Source organism: Acomys russatus, chromosome 32 (genome assembly GCF_903995435.1).
Source record: "Acomys russatus chromosome 32, mAcoRus1.1, whole genome shotgun sequence".
NCBI lineage: Eukaryota > Metazoa > Chordata > Mammalia > Rodentia > Muridae > Acomys > Acomys russatus.
The window spans coordinates 23,657,216-23,675,013 of NC_067168.1; the positions used below are offsets into that span (position 1 = coordinate 23,657,216).

The 17,798-nt window shown below is 49.9% G+C and overlaps 1 protein-coding gene across 3 annotated transcripts in view; it reads right to left on the bottom strand.

The window, feature by feature from the left end:
- Pxylp1 (2-phosphoxylose phosphatase 1) overlaps positions 1 to 17,798 on the bottom strand; it is a 67,541-nt gene that overhangs the window by 5,194 nt on the left and 44,549 nt on the right. For all 3 annotated transcript variants that reach the window (XM_051140657.1, XM_051140658.1, XM_051140659.1), the window contains 2 exons: positions 8,580 to 8,738; positions 7,704 to 7,830 (listed from right to left, as the gene is read on the bottom strand). In XM_051140657.1, the coding sequence (XP_050996614.1) occupies positions 7,704 to 7,830; positions 8,580 to 8,738 (286 nt within the window). The remainder of the gene's footprint in view (positions 1 to 7,703; positions 7,831 to 8,579; positions 8,739 to 17,798) is intronic.

Below are 17,798 nucleotides of genomic sequence, written 5' to 3' on the forward strand. Positions count from 1 at the left end.
AAAACCATAAACTAAATAAGATAACCAGTGCCTATCTCTACAGCCTTTTACAGTCTGCTATGCATTTTGCAAATAAAATACCACATTTAATCCTGAGTAGCAATGAATGCCTAGGAAAGCTGTGAGATCTGAGATTATCTGGCTCTGTCACAGAGTATATATGGCAAAGACAAACACTTGATTTATTTATTTATTATTATGTATACAGTGCTCTGTCTGCATATACACCTGCAGGCCAGAAGAGGGCACCAGATCACAGTATAGATGGCTGTGAGCCACCATGTGGTTGCTGGGAATTGAACTCAGGACCTCTGGAGGAGCAGTCAGTGCTCTTAACCTCTGAGCCACCTCTCCAGCCCGACAAACACTTTATTTATCCCATCACTAATACATAATTTCCCTAGATAGTGGTTATCTATGAACAACACACCTTTTCTCTGCATAACTAAATGACCTGTGAACACATACACCATTTCTCTGAATAGTAAAATGGCCCACGAGTGTGTCTACATTTTCCAGCTGAACAGAAGTGGACAGATAGAGCCATTGGCAAGAAAACTGCATGGAAGCTGGCATGAAAACAGCAGATAAATTGTTCTAACGGCAAGCCCCTGCTGTCTGAAAGCCCAATTAACTTTGGAAATACTTTAAAAAATGATGCCAAAATGGATTTACATCTTTCAAAAGCAGAAAGCTAAAAAAAAAAAAAAAATCCATCTTAAAAATGTTTTAAAATTAGAGTTTGCTAATCTAGACATGTGGTAGTCTAATAAAGTACCCAGGACAGCTGCCGGGAACTGTGTCTCTCATAAAACAGCAGATCTTATACTGCCTCAGGCTGAGCACATAAATGTTTATAAACTAGGAAATAAAATGTCCAGACCCACAACACGGCTGTCAATGTAAATTTGTATCAACACAGGCTACCCATCAGCCCAACTCAGATCTTCTGTTCTGGGCCATTATTCCAGGTTGGTGACTCCGAGGCTCTGAAAATGCTTGGCTGCCAATTTTAGAAATGGAGTTTCACTACTGAATGTGTTTGCGGAGACGGTCCAGGTTCTCAGACCATCTGACTGTTTAACAATGCTACACCTTCTAAAGGTATTCATGACAACTTTTCACCCCCTTCTTTTTCTATTTTGCAGGACTGAAGATTGACCCCTGAGCTTTGGGTATGCTAAGCAGGTCACACATGCCTTACCACTTCATTACCACCGTCCCCCCGCAAAAGGACAGAAATATGAAGAAAAACATTTACAGGACAGATAACTAATGGCTGTATCTTCATGGTAGGAGGACTTGGTTGCTGAGTCCTTGGGATCTGACCCGGATCCTACTGCTTGGGCCTAATTCCATCCCTGGAGCCCAGAGCATATCTGGTGGACACTCCAAAATCATCTGGGAATGATTTCAACTGTGACGTGTCTCATCCTTAGAGGCACTGTGAAAACAGCACGTCCACAACTTCCTTAACCCAGAATAATGAATCTTATGCTACCATAGCGGTTAAAATAATATGTAGGTTTTGATGGCAATGTTAAGAACAGAGGCTGTGGTAGGTGAGGCTATGGTTGTACACTCAATTCTACCATCTCTTCTTGGCACCCGCTGCTGAAGTATGCTTTACCACTCCCAGGTTCTTGTACCTTCCCGCCCTGTTCTTTTCTCGCAGCTGTGTGGGCACATCAGCATCCCGGGGCAGCTGTGGAGCCATCGCTGGAGAGTGGTGGAAGCAACAACTCGGAGGCAACCTCCTCCCCCGACCCCCAATAGCTGGATGGAGCTGACAGGCATGAATCTCACAACACAAGGAAGAGGAAAACCTCCCTGTTGAGCCTCACCCTAATGACCTGAGGATGTATCTCTCTCCTCAGCATAACTCACATGACTGTGGCCTCCTTGGGAAGCTGCTTTCATGCTGATGAATAAGAGAATAAAAGTATTACTTCGAGTTGTTTACTAGGGAGTTCTGCCATACATTTTCATATGCGCTGTTCCAGTGTACTTAATCCTACAATGCTCAAGGCAGAATCCCGCGGCCGGCCGCACTGGAGAGAAAAGCGACTATGTTGCAGCTGTGATCTGGGTTCTGCAGGGTTGGTGACCTGGATCCAGGATAGCAGCGCTATTGTAAGAGAGCGTGATTTAAAGGATGACCTGGCTGGAAACCAGAAGGAATCCACACCACATCTAAAAGACATTAAACCAGCTGAAGACGGCATTGTTTCCAGTCTCCCCAAAAGAAGCATCCAAAAAGACAAGCCTAGTGTACTTTTCTGGGCCTTTCTGTGTAAACATGATATGGCCAACTCTCTGCTTTCCTCAGGCCACAGGTTCTGCCTGAGGCCATCCTAGCCTTATCTGTTGTCCACATGCTCAAGACACTCAAAAAAGCCAATGTGCCAATGTCCCTAAGCCCTAGCCAGAGAGCCCCTGTCCAGCACAAACTCCTCCTTCCTGAGTGTGTGGCACAGGCAACACTGGAGCCGGAGCCAGAGCCTAACTTCTCTCCAGTGCCCGGGGCTCCTGGAGGGACAGCAGCATCAGCAGTGTGGCCCTGACTCCTCCTCTTTCTCACCGCACCTGACCTCCAAGGTCACCCCCCCACCCCCATCCCTGATGTCATTCTCAGAGTTCAGCCTCTGTTTTTCATTTAACAAACAAATATTTGTCCTGGGTACATGGGTGGTACCAGCAATGGACAAGAACAAGAGAAATCCCTGCCTCAGGGAGGACGCTCACATTCCAGCACGGGGAATGTACTGTGGTTGTGCATGTATGAGAGCCAGAGACAGACAGACAGACAGAAAATGAAGGAGAACAACAGACGCTATGGCAAAAGAAGGTAGGCGCGGAGACGGGAGTCGGGGAGGAGCCCGCACCCTGTCATTTTAAGTGGAGTGTTCTAAGTAGAGCTCACAGAGGTGATGGCTGCACCAAAGAGATAAGAGGAAGCCATAATGCTGTCTGTGTAAGTACTGCCCGGAGAGAGGGCACAGTCGGTCAGCGGTGTGCAGTGTGCCCCAGTGTGGAAAGCAGTACACACAAGGGGAGCACACCCAAAAGCAGCTTTCAGGGCATGGGCTCCCACTGAATGAGGCTTTGCTCCAGGTCACTTCCGCCTACCAGCACCAGCTTGCCCTCATACATTCTGCGGCTGCCACGAGTCTCTACCATCTCACCTCTCCCCCGCCATGCCTGGAGCCCAAGCTCCCCAGCACGGCTGCAGTCTCACGGACCCATTTCACATGCTACACTCAAGCCACCGAGAGGAGATTCAAAGCTCCCCTCCCCCAAGTTGCCGAGCACCCCAAGCTGCCTGGGTGGGTCTTACCCCTAATGAGCCATTTTCTACTTGGCTGCTGCCTGACTCCTGCACTGCCCTTGGTCTCTTTCTCAGAATGGCTTCCCTTCTTCATCCCTCCCTATCTGTGGTGGTTTGAATGAAAATGGTCCCCAGCCAGGCATGCCTGTAATCCCAGTGCTCAGAGAGGCAGAGGCAGGTGGATTGCTGTGAGTTTGAGGTCAGCCTGGTCTACAAAGCGAATCTAGGACAGCCAAGGCTACACAGAGAAACCCTGTCTCGAAAAACGACAACAACAACAACCAGACAAAAAAAGAGTTGCTTGGTCATGGTGTCTCTTCACAGCAATAAAGCCCTAACTAAGACACTACTCTAAGCTGAGTTGGGGTGCTGGCGCAGGCTCCAAGTGTGCTACCAAAGCCTCTTCCATTCTAGTTTTTCTTCTATCTTCTTCTCTTCTTTTCTCGGCTAAAGCAGTCACCTGTGCTGGCTTCCACTTGCTGAGGACAGACCCAGCACCAGCTTGAGACCTGAATCTCCAGATGTGGGTGGCTCCCTGAGGGCAGGACCGCCCACCTGCTGCAGTGTCTTAGATGGCCACTCTCTGGGCTCCTTCTCCAGGCCAGTCACACTGGCTCTGGTGCCACTTATGCATTCCCCCTGCTTTGCAAGCTGCAGGCCCGCTGAACTTCCCTGGTCCTCCCATGTAGAACATTCTCGCCCTAGGTTTTCACAGGCCTGGCTCCTCCCCTACATTTATGTGCCTGCTGGTGTGTTACCATTCAGCCTGGCCCAGGAAAGGAGCGTAGATCTGAAGTTTGTCATGTCAGTGTTTGAAAGGGCTATTTTTCTTCTTGGATAGAGAAAAAGCATGCTCTTTTTATGAATGTAAAAAGGGCATTTAAACACTTGGCACACACATGGTTAATACCATTAATGCTGACTAACAGCAATACTAGGAGAGTTCAAATAGAACCTCTCATCATTCTGTACACAGCACTCCTGGGGCACCAGCTCCCACTACAGAGACTATGGGGCACAGCTGCATATAGGCGCTCTAAGGCAATGAACTTGTATGGATATACATAGCTCCCACCGCTGGACCAGACATCCCCCTATGATGGAGCAAAGTGATAGGTACCTTGCAGGCCTTACAGCCTAGCAGGAAAACACAGAATATGACTAGTTTATGAGCCAAACTGGCAGCTGGGAAAGCAGAAGGCGCTGCTGGGGTTGGGGCCCAGAGAAGGTCTGTGCACTGCATGTCCGCCCACTCCTCCTCCCAGGGCACGTTTGCAGCGATAAGCCAACTCTCACTGTGTTTAAAGATGGAATTAAGCGGTGTTAAGTAGAGTAGTGGCTCCTTTGATCTGAGGGGGGTGCTGGAAGCCAAAGACAGCCTGAACCCCTCCATCTGCCACGCTATTTGCTGTGCAAACAATACACACGATAAGGTTGAATTTCTAAGTCAGGCATGGCAAAGAGATTATAACAACCAATGATAAGATAGAGCAGTTCCCCACAACACACAGCAACATGTGAATGGAGTTTTCCATTGGATGTGGCTAGACTGCTGTGCCAGAGGCAATTGAGATGGAGAAAACTCTGGCGGAGGAAGAGGACTGCTGTGGTTGAACACGTGCCCTGTGCCCTCTTCCATAGAGGACTGAACACAGCTCCTGCAAACACGAAGTAGGCACAAAGAGAAGCGAAGGGTGTTAGGACAGCAGCCCCCGGGCCCTGAAACAGCTCCAGAAATGACGCAGCAGAAGGCAAGAGCTGAGGGCAAGGTGGCATCTAAGAGGTGTGTGATGCCACATTGCTGTGGGTGGAACTCTGTGTGCACCTGGCCACATATTTGCTCCCTCCTTTATTCAGACACATAATGTTGATATAAGGAAGGCAGGACTGTCCCTTGTTCCAGGATGGAGAACGGTGGCTCCGAGAGGGGATGGGGTCTGCCCGGTGTCAAACAAGTTGCAAAGGCGTCAGGACTACAATGGCCGAGGCTCCAATCTATCACCAGGAACATAGTGACTGCAGCATGCAACATGCAGTGTACCCTGTGATGCCCCACAGAGCTTAAAAATTCATTCTGCAGCTATCAAGTCCAAAAAATGTCTTTTGACAGGCTCTGGGCTGGGCTTGGTGACTTGGGAACAGTCAGGCCTGGGGATGGCAGAGTCAAGCGCCCTTGGGAAGATAAGCTGCAAGGTGCCCAGGTGGCCCTAATAGGTCTCTTCTCTGGTCATGGTGACCCCCACAGTGACTGTATGGGGGTCTGAGCTGAATCAGTTGGATCCCCCTGGTGGAAATGCAAAGGGGAGTACAGCTAAAGAACTGAAGCACGAGGCAGTCCACAAAGCCCCGAGGCCCTGTGACCCAGCTGTCTCCCCAGGCTGTTCAAAAGGCTGATAGCCACTGAGTAGGCATGAGCAGAGCTGTACCAGCTGTAAATACAACACTTCTCTGTACCCAGTGGAGAAAAGTGACCCTCTGCGCTACCCTTCCCTGCTCTGCACTCCACGAGGTTAAAGTGCAATGCGACAAGCAGCCTCCATACTGGCCCTGGCCCTCAGGCAGCTGGGATGGCTTTTATGCTAGACTTCCCTACCGTTCTGACACTCTTCCTGTATGTCCCCACCCCCACCCCACCCCCCTGCAGGGAGCATTGGGCACTGTCAGTTCCCCATACAGCCACAGAGCTACCCAATGTTTCGCCTATGGGATGGGAGCTGCTTCCTGGAAGAGGAAGCCTCTGACAAGGTCACGAAGACACTGTGGAAGTGTGATGAGGACAGCAGGGAGGCAGGGCCAGCACAAAGCCATGAAGGGGGTAAGCGCTACAAGAAGTGAAGGTACCGGGGAACAGAGGCTCTCAGCGCGAAGTCTCAACAGCAGGCTGGAGAGTGAGGGCTCAGTTAGTGTCCCCACAGTCCCCTAACGTGAGACCCTAGGGTACACACCTTGTTTAATCAATGCAGCAAGGAAGACACGATCCCCAGGCTGGCAGCACTGCAGTCTCCAGCCTGAGAGAGGGAAGGATGCACAAAACCTCATGGCCTTTCACCCTCAAATGCTTCACTTATGACTCCCCAAACTCCAGCCCAAGCGGAGGCTTGGACATCAAAGAGTTATCTGAAACCCCTGGGTTCTTGTTCTCAAAGAACAGCCCTGGCTGCAGGAAAGCAATTTATGCATGGTTCTGGGCTAGGCTGGTCCTTGCCTAGGCAGGCTGGCACCCCAAGAGCACTCCATCAGAATAACGTCTTCCCCACTAGGCATTCCCCTTTGTCTCCTTGTCTCCCGGGTCTCACTTAGTAACTCTGCACGGTGGATGCTCTGCGCTCCTAGACACACTGGCTACAGCCAAGCCATCGTTTATTGCTAACTGGGCTTCTAATTTCCATATACGCAATTTCCATTCTCTGTTCAATTATTTTTCATCCTGAGGGCTTTCAACTAAGACAGTACTGTCTCTGATGCTGTGAAAAATTAAATGGCCAAGAGAAACCACTTTACACTCACAGGCCCTAGCAGCTGTGAGCACCCCCTCTTCCCCAACCCTGCCTGGCCAGCTTCCTCATTTCCGTTTCAGAGGTGGGAGGCTGAGCTCAGAGAGACCGAGGCACTTGCCTGCTGTCTCCATGGAACGGGCTCTACGAGGATGACTCCTGCCTCAGTGCTCTCCGTATCTCTTCTTTCTAAAGCTGAACAACATGGATGAGAGAGTTGGCCTGAGACTGAACTGGGCTCAAACCTCAGTGTATATTCTCAGCTGGACAAAATAGATGTCCTGTCTGCTCTGGGCCCGTCTTTGCTCTCTGCTCCCAATTCAGACACTTCCCTCTTGGAGGGAGAAGGGGGCCTCATTAGAGTCAGGAAGCCAAATGCAATTTAAAAGATATACAAAACCTAAGACCCAGAAGCTCAGAAAGTTACAAGATTCACAAGGCCTCACGCTGAGGTTTTAACAGCTGGAAATAATCTCAAAGGGGAGGAGTGAGTGTGATGGAGCTGCCCGCAGGCTGTGCAGGAGGCTCCTGGAATGAAGCTGTCTGCGTCATCACCCATGTTGGGGTGGGCTTTGCAATGAGGGCACAGCCTTTGAGTCACTCATGTTCCTCTAGGTAACCCCAATAAAATCACTAGCTCACTGAGCTGGATTTGGGTGGAGCCATTTTTCTGATCTGTCATCTGTGCCCTGTCTGGGTTGAATAGACGTTTGTTTGGTCTCCCAAGGGAGTCACACAGCAGCGTGCAATGCAAGACAGTGAATACTTTGAACAGTCGGCGGCGCCCACCAAAGCGTAGCTCGTTCTTCTCTCCCATAATGCTCTGCTGCACAGACCACAGCACAGTGCATGGAAAGGACTCATAAAAAGATGCAATTTACCTGCTGGCCACTAGAGTGCAGTCAATTTCTGGTCGCTTTGTTTTGGGAATGGCATACAGTGGGTACCTGTCCCCGTGGCGAATGAGCACATGAACGGAGATCAGCTTATAATGATGCGGGGCATGACCTGTGAGAGAGACAAATCCTACAGTCACCGCATGACAAGCCAACCGTGTTTTAGCAAGGGTGTTACAAGCCCAGGCTAAGGGACTGAGGAGGTGGAACGCAGGGCAACCCAGAAATGGCAGAGCTGCTACTGAGGGGCCTGAAGTGTAGCAAGTGCCGCTGTGCTAGGTGGGCGATGCTGAAGGAACCCTCAAGGTGGAACAGAGAGGTTCATGGGAAGGCTTGACATGCCCCTGAGCCCCCAAAGCAACCGGCTGAAGGCCAGTGAGATGTACACACGAGAGCAACGACTAACGTCTGACAATGCAGAGACTGGGAGGGAGGCTCACAAAAACTCCTAGCAACAGACCTCCACTTTGTGAGTCCAGGACACAAATGCACACATGCCACACCACTCTTTGATACACTTTGAGTGAAAAGTGAAACTCGGTGGAGACGGTATTTTCACACTCCTTTAGAGCAAGACCGTCGGCCCCGTAGACATATTTATATATCGTGAATTTACCCTGAGAATTGGAGTAGCCAAGGGGATGGGCCAGCTTCAGCCTCGTCTGTCTGCTCACATCTCACCAGAGACCAGCCACCTCCACTACTCAGGACAGCATGCTCAGACCCCAGGGCCCATCCTCAGGCATAGCGTACTGGTTGCTGCAGGAGCTGAGCCCAAGCCGGCCCACTTTTTAATCATTGACGCTACTTAGAGAGCTTAGAGTACTGAGCCCCAGGCTACCGAGACTGTGATGGGTCTACCTTCCATGCTGCGCTCGGCTACACTTGGAATGTTGCAGTACAGGAGAGCTTCGTACACCGGGTCCACCGTGGGGGGCTCCGTCACTGGGTCGGGCATGATCCTCTTCCGACTCTTGCTGCTCCCTCCATTCTTCGTCGTGGACACTGGGATCAGGTGGACTGCAAGGAAATCAGAGTGGGTACAGCAGCAGCGACAGCTAGGTCCACCGCCCTGGCCTGAGGAGGGCTGTATTCTCCTTCAGTCAGGACGGACCTCAGCGGGACAAGAAGTCAGCGTCCCATTCCAGAAGTGCACCTGGGGCTTCCTGAGTGACAGACCTCCCTCGGTGTAGGCGAGAAAAACTTAATCCTCACTCTCAAGTTACTGGAACTAAAAGTGCAGGAGGGCACGGCCCCTCTTTTCAAGAAGCCTTTAGCTCCCGTGACTATGACAAGGAGGAAAAAAATCATTGTCCACTGGCGCCTGTTAAGTGCTAAATGGGGCGTGTGTCACACTTTGAGAACCACCACCCACCTGACCGCACTCTGTGATCCCCAGAGCCCTAGCTCTGCGATCTGCTCACTAGTCCTCATGCGGCTTCTTCACAGAAGAGCTCCTGAGCCTGAGGCACACATGCTCAGTGTATGCACCCCTAATGCTTCTTACTCATCTGCTGGGGCTGGCTCTCCACACCACTGACTATGGGCATCAAGTATGGGTCATGCAATATGTAACAGTTTGCCTACTTGGCATCCATCTTTCTGTCAGTGAGCCCCGGCTCCCATGGGAGAGTGGCTAAGCTATCAATGACAGCATTCCTCCACCCCCAGCAGGGTAGACATGTTACTAGAGTCAGTGACAAGGCAACCATAATCCTTTTCCTTGTAGGCTAGGAGGGGGCTCTTCTTGCTCTTTGAATGGCAGGTTGGGGCTCCCAGCCAGCCACCTGTCTGTCTTTCCGTGGACTGCCTACTGCAGTGGTTCCCAGTCCTTCCGTGACTGGGGGATATTTGTGCAGCTTCACGGAGTTTTTAGAGACCCCCTGCACAGCAACAGTCATTTCTGCAGCATGCGGGGGACATGCTTGCAGACAAGTGAGCCCACAAACCGAGTTAACTTCTAAAAGGCCTACCGACCACCATGATAATAAAAATATATTTACTCATATTTACATAGGCACACATACACAAACAATGGCTGAAACTGTGACTATGCCCTACTCTACATCAGCTTAAATTCCCTAATTTCTTCTGTGTTAAGTGTCTGAAGCTTTCTCTTGCCAAACAGATGCTATGAACAAAGATAAAAGGCGATGAACACACTAAGAGAAGAACATTCACAGCACACAGAACAGACAACTGACGGATATCCCAAATAGAGGAACACGACAACGGAAGACTCAGCAGGGGACACACAGGCCAAGGGCGAATACCAGCAACCAACAAAACGTGAACGGATGCTGGAGTTAGTTACTACAGAAGTACAAAAGAAGACTAACTACCAGTGAGATATATTTCCCCAGGCGCAAAAAGCACACTTCAAATGTTACACCATATTGGCAAGGTGAGGGGAGGGTGGAAAATGGAACCTTCCAGAAGGAGTGCGTGGCAGGTGTGTTGTCTTTGATCTCATGCTATGCCTTGGAATCTGTTCCAAAATCATCAGTCCCCACACTCAACGATGGCCAAAGAGATGGACTGCATTGCTGCCCTTAACAAAACCAGAGAACAATCTAGTCATCATTGGATGAAGAAAATGCCATATGCAGAGTGTAGAATATTCTATCTGAATTTTTTTTTAAAGAACAGAAAAGAATAAATGATAAATTAAGAGAAGTTGATTAATCAAGTCACCAGGCAGTAACATATCCTCTTTGCGTAAAGAAAAAACAAAACAAAGCCAACCTATAAATGAAGGAGTGAATTAGTTATGCCTCTGCTTGCTGTGACAGTCACACCTGACAGAGTGACTTCAAGAAGGTTTTTGTGGTGGTTTGAATGAAAATGGCCCCCAAGCCAGGCAGTGGTGGCACATGCCTTTAATCCTAGTACTTGGGAGGCAGAGGCAGGTGGATTGCTGTGAGTTTGAGGCCAGCCTGGTCTACAAAGTGAACCCAGGACAGTCAAGGCTACACAGAGAAACCCTGTCTCAAAAAACCAAAAAGAAAGAAAGAAAAGAAAAGAAAACGGCCCCCATAGGCCCATAGGGAGTAGCGCTGTTATGAGGTGTGGCCCTGATGAAGTAGATGGTCTCATTGAAGGAAGTGTGTCACTGGGGGTGGCTTTGAGGTTCCAAATACTCAAGCCAGGCCTAGTGGCCCTCTCTTCTTCCTGCTGCTTCCCAGATGTAGAACTCTCAGCTACCTTTTTAGTATCATGGCTGCCTTGATGCTGCCATGCTTCTGGCTAGGATGATAATGAACTAAACCTCTGAAACTGTAAGCTAGTCTCAATGAAGTGTTTTCCTTTATTTTCCTTAATAAGAGTTGCCATGGTCTGGGCTGGAGAGATGGCTCAGAGGTTAAGAGCACTGTCTCCTTTTCCAGAGGTCCTGAGTTCAATTCCCAGCAACCACATGGTGGTTCACAACCACCTATAATGAGATCTGGTGCCCTCTTCTGGTGAGCAGGTGTACATGCAGGCAGAACATTGTATACATAATAAATAAAATCTTTTTAAAAAAAAAAAAAAAAAAAGAGTTGCTGTGGTCATGGTGTCTCTTCACAGCAATAGAAACCCCAACTAGGACAGGTTTATTTTGGCTCACAGTTTGAGGGGATCAGTCCATCATGGATGACATGGCAGGAGGGAGTTGGTCACATTCCACCCAGGGTCAGGGAGCAGAGAGTGGCACATGGCTTACCTCTTCTTGTTTGGTCCAGGACCTCAGCCCACAGAACAATACCACTCACATTTAGGGTAGGGTTTCCTACCTCAATTAATCTAAGCTAGATAACCACTCACAAACACCCCAAAGATTTGTTTCCATGGTGATTCTAAATTCCATCAAATTGACAACCAAGATTAGCCCTTACAACAACTCTACTGGTGGTCAGCTGGACACCCAAACACACCACCTGTGAGCCCCAACCTCGCACTCCTTATCCACACTCACTGCTCTCTCACAGTGCAAAATGCATTCAGTCCAATTTCAAAAGTCCCCATAATTTTTTACTAGTTCCCACACTGTTTAAAAGTCCAAAGTCCGAGTACCACCTGGGACTCAAGGCAATCTCGTAACTGTGAGCGCCTATAAAATAAGAGATAAGTTACACATTACAATATACAATGGCACAATAAAGTTCCCATTCCCAAAGCGAAGAATGGGGGGGGGGAGGGGCATAATGAGGAATGAGCAGGCCAAAGCAACACTGAACTCTAGCAAGACAAACATAAATCCTGCAGCTCCATAGCCACCATCTGGAGTTCAGGATGGAATCATCTGGGCTCCAGAGTTCTTCAGCAGCTCCACCCTTCCAGCTCCACATCCTACGAATTCCTCAGCTGACGTCCTATGCTTCCCACAGCGCCAAAACCTAGGGGACTTCACAGTTTCATGCTGTGGCCTCTTGGGGCTTCCTTGAAGGGATTCCAAACAGCACCACAGAGTGTGGTGCAAGACTCCATGCCCCCTCCGTCCTACATCTTTTGTGCCCACAAAACCAGTTCTACACGGGTGATAACTGCCAAGTTCCACTGCCAGCTCAGGATGGAGCCTGGGCCCCCTTGAGCCACAGCTGCATCAGCTTCTGTGTGTTGACTCTGGGGAAACGTCTACCTTGCCTCAGGAGATGTGCCACAATGCCATAACGCTTTCATTCGGGGAATGGAAGCAACGCCTATGACCAAGTGTTTTATTTGTTTTCTTATAAAAATATGTATCAGTTTCGCAAACATAGTTACAGGACTCACACATTACACCCACCCTATATACATAAAAACAAACATGTATTGATAGATCTTAATATACACGGATGTATTTACATGCTTTACTAAAAGCACAGTAGGAAACTTTTGGAGTTGACCATTCCCTAGTTCTCAATTTGGCTACAGCTGGAGGCTTCTTTCTTTCCACAGCTGGGAGATGTTAGGGGCCAACGCACAGCTCGGGTGCCTAAAGTTAATTTACTATGGGGAGACTGGCAGCAAAACAGATGTCCCACAGTGGCATCTTGATGGCTGGCCCTTCTGGCTGGTTAGTGGCCTCAGTTCTCTGCTTTGCTTTATATGGGATCTATCCACTCTGGGTCCTTAGCTGGCTTGTAGTCACTTCCTTTGGGCCTGGGCCAAGACAGGGTACAGCTAAGTAGACATTTGCGTAATATGAGAATATAGTGTGTGTGGAATCCTGGATTATCCAGATGCCGCAAGCTGTGTGGCCTGGGGAGGTCAACTGGGAACTCTGGAGGTTGGGTGCAAGTACCCTGTGCATGACTCCAAAAAGCAGGGGTTTGAAAGCCACAGGTGAAAAACAGGTCACCAGCAGAAGGAGACCTTACATCTAGAAAGATCTCCGCTGCTTCCTGTTACTGGGGCTCCTTCATCTTGTCCATTATTCCATTTGCTGTGCTGTCTGTGACTCATCCAGACAAGAATTCCCATTTACGGGGGCCTCTCTGAGGAGTCCTCCAGATAGCAGGCCCTCACAGAGGCTCTCCTCAGCTCCATCCTCACCTGTCAGCATTTGTGCTGCTAGAGCCCGCCTGCTGACATGTCTTACTCAGGGTCCTACTTGCTTGTACCGCCCACCCGATTCCTGTTGCTTCAATCTGCCAGGAGCCACCTCCTCCAGGAAGCCCACTCTGAGTTTACAAGTAGTTTCCACACCCATCTCCCATAAATCTATCACTTCTGCTATTCGGCTTATACCAGAGTACACATAAGCAGGAGGGTGCACACCAGGTTGCTATTCCACCACCCCAAATGCCTAAAAGGCCAAGGTGATGCCCCTTTCATATTTATGTACGTTAATGGCTGGCAGAGTATAGCCCTTCCAGAAATGCTTGCTGAGCTGAAGGTCTGCTCTGAGTCACACACTGCACTCTGTGCTTTGATTGGTGTTTCACACAGTTGCCTGGTTAATCTCAGTGGGTTACCCAGGCAGCCTACAGGGGAGGTGACTGCATAAAGCCTTTCCTGGTTCTGAGAGGCTGGTGTGTAGCTGGCTGCTGTGGTCAGCAACCTAGCTCAAGACTTGCCGCAGATTTATGAGATACCTGGTCCAATTGACCCATAAGGGGTGACCCAGGGGAGCCCTATGAGTCCTGACAGAGGAGGGGGCCTGAAGGAGCAGGTCCTTGAGGCTGGGTGTGCTTCCATGCTGGCACTGTGGTGCCTGCCACATGAGCTCTTGGGGGCTAGCTCTTCTGGAACAGGCCCCGTGGGTAGAGGGACAGGCTCGGAGGCTGGGAACACACAGATTATCTGGAGCCTGGGATCTCAGATGACACTTACCCCATCAAGCCTGGCCCATGTCCCCTGTAATTCAGCTGTCTCACTACCCCTTCCCCAGGGCAATTAGAAAGACTGCTGTCCCAAAAGCTGATGACAACAGCTTAGATGAAAAAGAGAAAGGGACCGTGGGGGGTGGCATTTGGAGTGAGAGTGGGCAGCCAGAGGGAAGGATCAGGGGTGCCGCTGTGTAGGTGGAAAAATCCCTGACTCCCAGTGTGTGCCCCGGGGCTACGGTGCCACAGTGAATAACACGTGTGACAGAGTAAGTGCTGCTCATTGGTAACTGGCTGCCCACGGGCACGCACTTTCTCTGTGGTGTGATCCGCTAAGCAGAAAGGAAGATTTCCATCAGCTTCCATTATATTTCATCCTGTCACACCTCTATAATGCCTGAATAAAGACACAGACAGGGTCTCAAAGGAACGGCAGAGACTATTTGCTTCCAGGCTTCTTCTTAGGGCCCTGTGGTGGTCTGAGTAAGGAAGGGATTAGGAGGTGTGGTCCTGTTGGAGGAAGTGCGTCACTGAGGGTGGGCTTTGGGGTTTCAAATGCTCAAGCCACATCCAATATCTCTCTTTTCTTGCTGCCTACTGATCTGGACATGGAATTCACAGCTACCTTTCCAGCACCAATTCCGCCTGTGTGCATGACACTTCCCATCATGACCATAATGGACTAAACCTGTGAAACTGTTCATGCTAACTCTAATTAACTGTTTTTCTTTACAAGAGTGGCCGTGGTCATGGTGTCTCTTCTCAGCAACAGAACACTGACTAAGACAGCCCCCTACTCTCAGAAGCAAACAGCAAACTTTTTTTTTTTTGGTTTTTCGAGACAGAGTTTCTCTGTGTAACAGCCCTGGCTGTCCTGGACTCACTTTGTAGACCAGGCTGGCCTCGAACTCACAGCGATCCACCTGCCTCTGCCTCCTGAGTGCTGGGATTAAAGGTGTGCGCCACCACGCCCGGCTAGCAAACTTCTTAGAAGCAAGAGATGACAAAATGTTCCCTTCTCCCATTCCCTCTCTCCATCCTGGCCTCCAGGCTTTACCAGCGGGCAGTGCTGTGTCTAGGCTCAACTGGCCCTGAGCCTAGACAGTACGAGCAGCCAGGAAGTGCACTATAGGTGGTAGTGGGGAGAGGGTCAAAGGGCTTCCTGGGGGCTACAAGTCCAGACTCTACCTTCTTGGGCTGATGCCTACTGTCCACTAGTGCATCTGTCCACTAGTCACTAATAAATAAGACCTTAAGAGAAAAGGGGGACCTCTCAGTTATGACACCCCCTGCACTCCCTGATCACTGGTTTGGGGGTACAAGAAAGGCACAGTGCCCACTGTGCTATGGAAGACATGTTGAGATGCGCTATGAATAGTCACTACCATCTTCAGGCAAACAGGAACTTGGCCCAGCCGCCAGAGCCATGGACTTCTTTGGAGTGAAACCTGCATCTGATGATTATGTTCTGACTTTGGTTGATTCTAATCCCGGTTCCACGGGATGGGAGAAACGGCCCAGAGTTAGAACTATTAAAACTTTCAGCACGGTCTATCAGCTCCTGGCTGGCCCTCAGGCCACACCAGTTATTCCTACAACCTCATAATGAGTGGGTCAGTAGGGACGTCACAGCCAAGTGTCTGAGGCCAGCTCACTATTCGGGAATCTCTCTGACTTGCAGAGACGCAACGTCTTTCCTCCAGAGTGCCAAACCAGTGTCAGCTCACCTTCCTATGGCAAGGCCCTGATCCAGAGCAGAAGACAAAGATCTCCTGATCCCTAGCTGCTTGCATCTGGCTTGCATCTGGAATATTCCCCTAGTTGCCTGGCTGATGAGGATGAGTTGGGAGGCTGTGGAACCTTGAAGGGGTGGGGGCTAGCTGGAGGACGTAGAGCTCTCGGGGGCAGTCCTTTGAGATTACAGTCAGCCACAGTTCCTACCTCGCTCTCTCTTTCCTGATTGGCTACCATGTGCATGCAGTTCCACACCACTGCCATCATCTTCGCCACAATCCCGAAGTGCCATGCTTTCCCCTTTATGGTGAATCCAACTCTCTCCAAAACCAAGAGCCAAAATGAGACCTGCCCCATAGGTTGTTTTGGGTAACTAATACCCTGGCCCTCTTCTACCTGTTCCAGCCTTAGCTGCTCTGCACAGTCCCTCATGCCGACTTTAATGGACAGGGCACTGCACAAGCAGACGCTACTGTATCCATGGTAACAACTCCTTTCTTCCCATGGGGAAGCGCCACACCCGGTGACAGCAATGTGCTGGCTAGGTGGTGTTGTTGTTGTTTTTTAATCAACTTGGCACAAGTGAGAATCATGTGAGAAGAAGGAGCCTCCTCAGTTGAAGGAAATGCCTCTGTCAGACTGGCCCGTAGGCAAGCCTGTGGGAGCATTTTCTTGATCCCTGATATGAAAGGGCCCTGGCCATTGCAGATCTTATACACCCCTGGGGTAATGGGCCTGGGTGTGTTAAGAAAGCAGGCTGAGCAAGTCATGGGGGAGCAAGCCAGAAGACAGCATGCTTCCACGGTCTCTGCCCGAGTTCCTGCCTCCAGGTTCCTGCTCTGACTTCCCTTCATGCTAGGCTACAACCGTAAGCCGACATAAACCCTTTCCTGCCCAAGTTGCTTCTGGCCGTGGGTGTTTTATGAAACCCTAACTGAGGCAACAGCTTTTCCACTCTACACCAACACTATAGTCCAGTTGGATCTCTGTGGTATTCCTCCACGCCCTGCTTTTGCCGAGCTAATAACCCAAGGAAGGGACCACACTCCAAGCAGGCTAACAAGACCCTTTCCAAAGAGGCCAGGCCGCCCCAGAAGGAGCAGTTTTGCAGCAGGAGGCAGGTGGCTTCCAAAGCTCACCATCCCTGCAGCGTGTGCGATCCGTTTGGTCCTCCTCCACTCTACAGACACCTGGCCGACTGAAACTCCATATTGGGAACCATGGGTATCCATCCCAGGGACTGTAAGCATCGTCAGGACTCAGTGTCACTTCAACTTTGTCTCGAGCTCAGCTGCTCCACAAGTCACCCTAGGGCAGTTGAATACAGGAACTTTTGAGTTCCTCATGTTGTGGTGACCCCCGACTGCATAAGTGATTTTGCTTCTGTTATGAACCCTAATGCAAATGTCTGTGTTTTCCAATGGTGCTAGGTGACCCTCGTGAAAAAGTTGTTTGACCTCCTCCACACACCCCCAAAGAGGTCATGATCCACAGATTAAGAATCACTGCTCAGGTTGGGGAAATGGCTCAGAGGTTAAGAGCACTGGCTGCTCGTTCAGAGGTCCTGAGTTCAATTCCCAGCAACCACATGGTGGCTCACAACCATCTATAATGAGATCTGGTGCCCCCTTCTGGTATGCAGGCAGAACATTGTATACTTACATAAATAAATAAATCTTAAAAAAACAAAAAGAGCCAGGCATGGTGGCACATGCCTTTAATCCCAGCACTCGGGAGGCAGAAGCAGGCAGATGACTATGAGTTCGAGGCCAGCCTGATCTACAAAACAAGTCTAGGACAGCCAAGGCTACACAGAGAAACTTTGTCTTGAAAAACAAAACCAACCAAACAAACAAACAAAAACAAATAACAAACAAACAAAAAGAATCACTGTTCTAGTGACACTACCAGGAAGGAATCAGCTGAGGCCAGGGTCTGGCCTGCCACCTGCATTTTACCTTCCTTGGTCCAGGGCCTCCTCTGCCTTGCTGGGACCTCAGCCTGGGCTGGCCACCTCCTCAGTGACTACATGCAGAGTGGGATTCCACTTAAGTCTGTG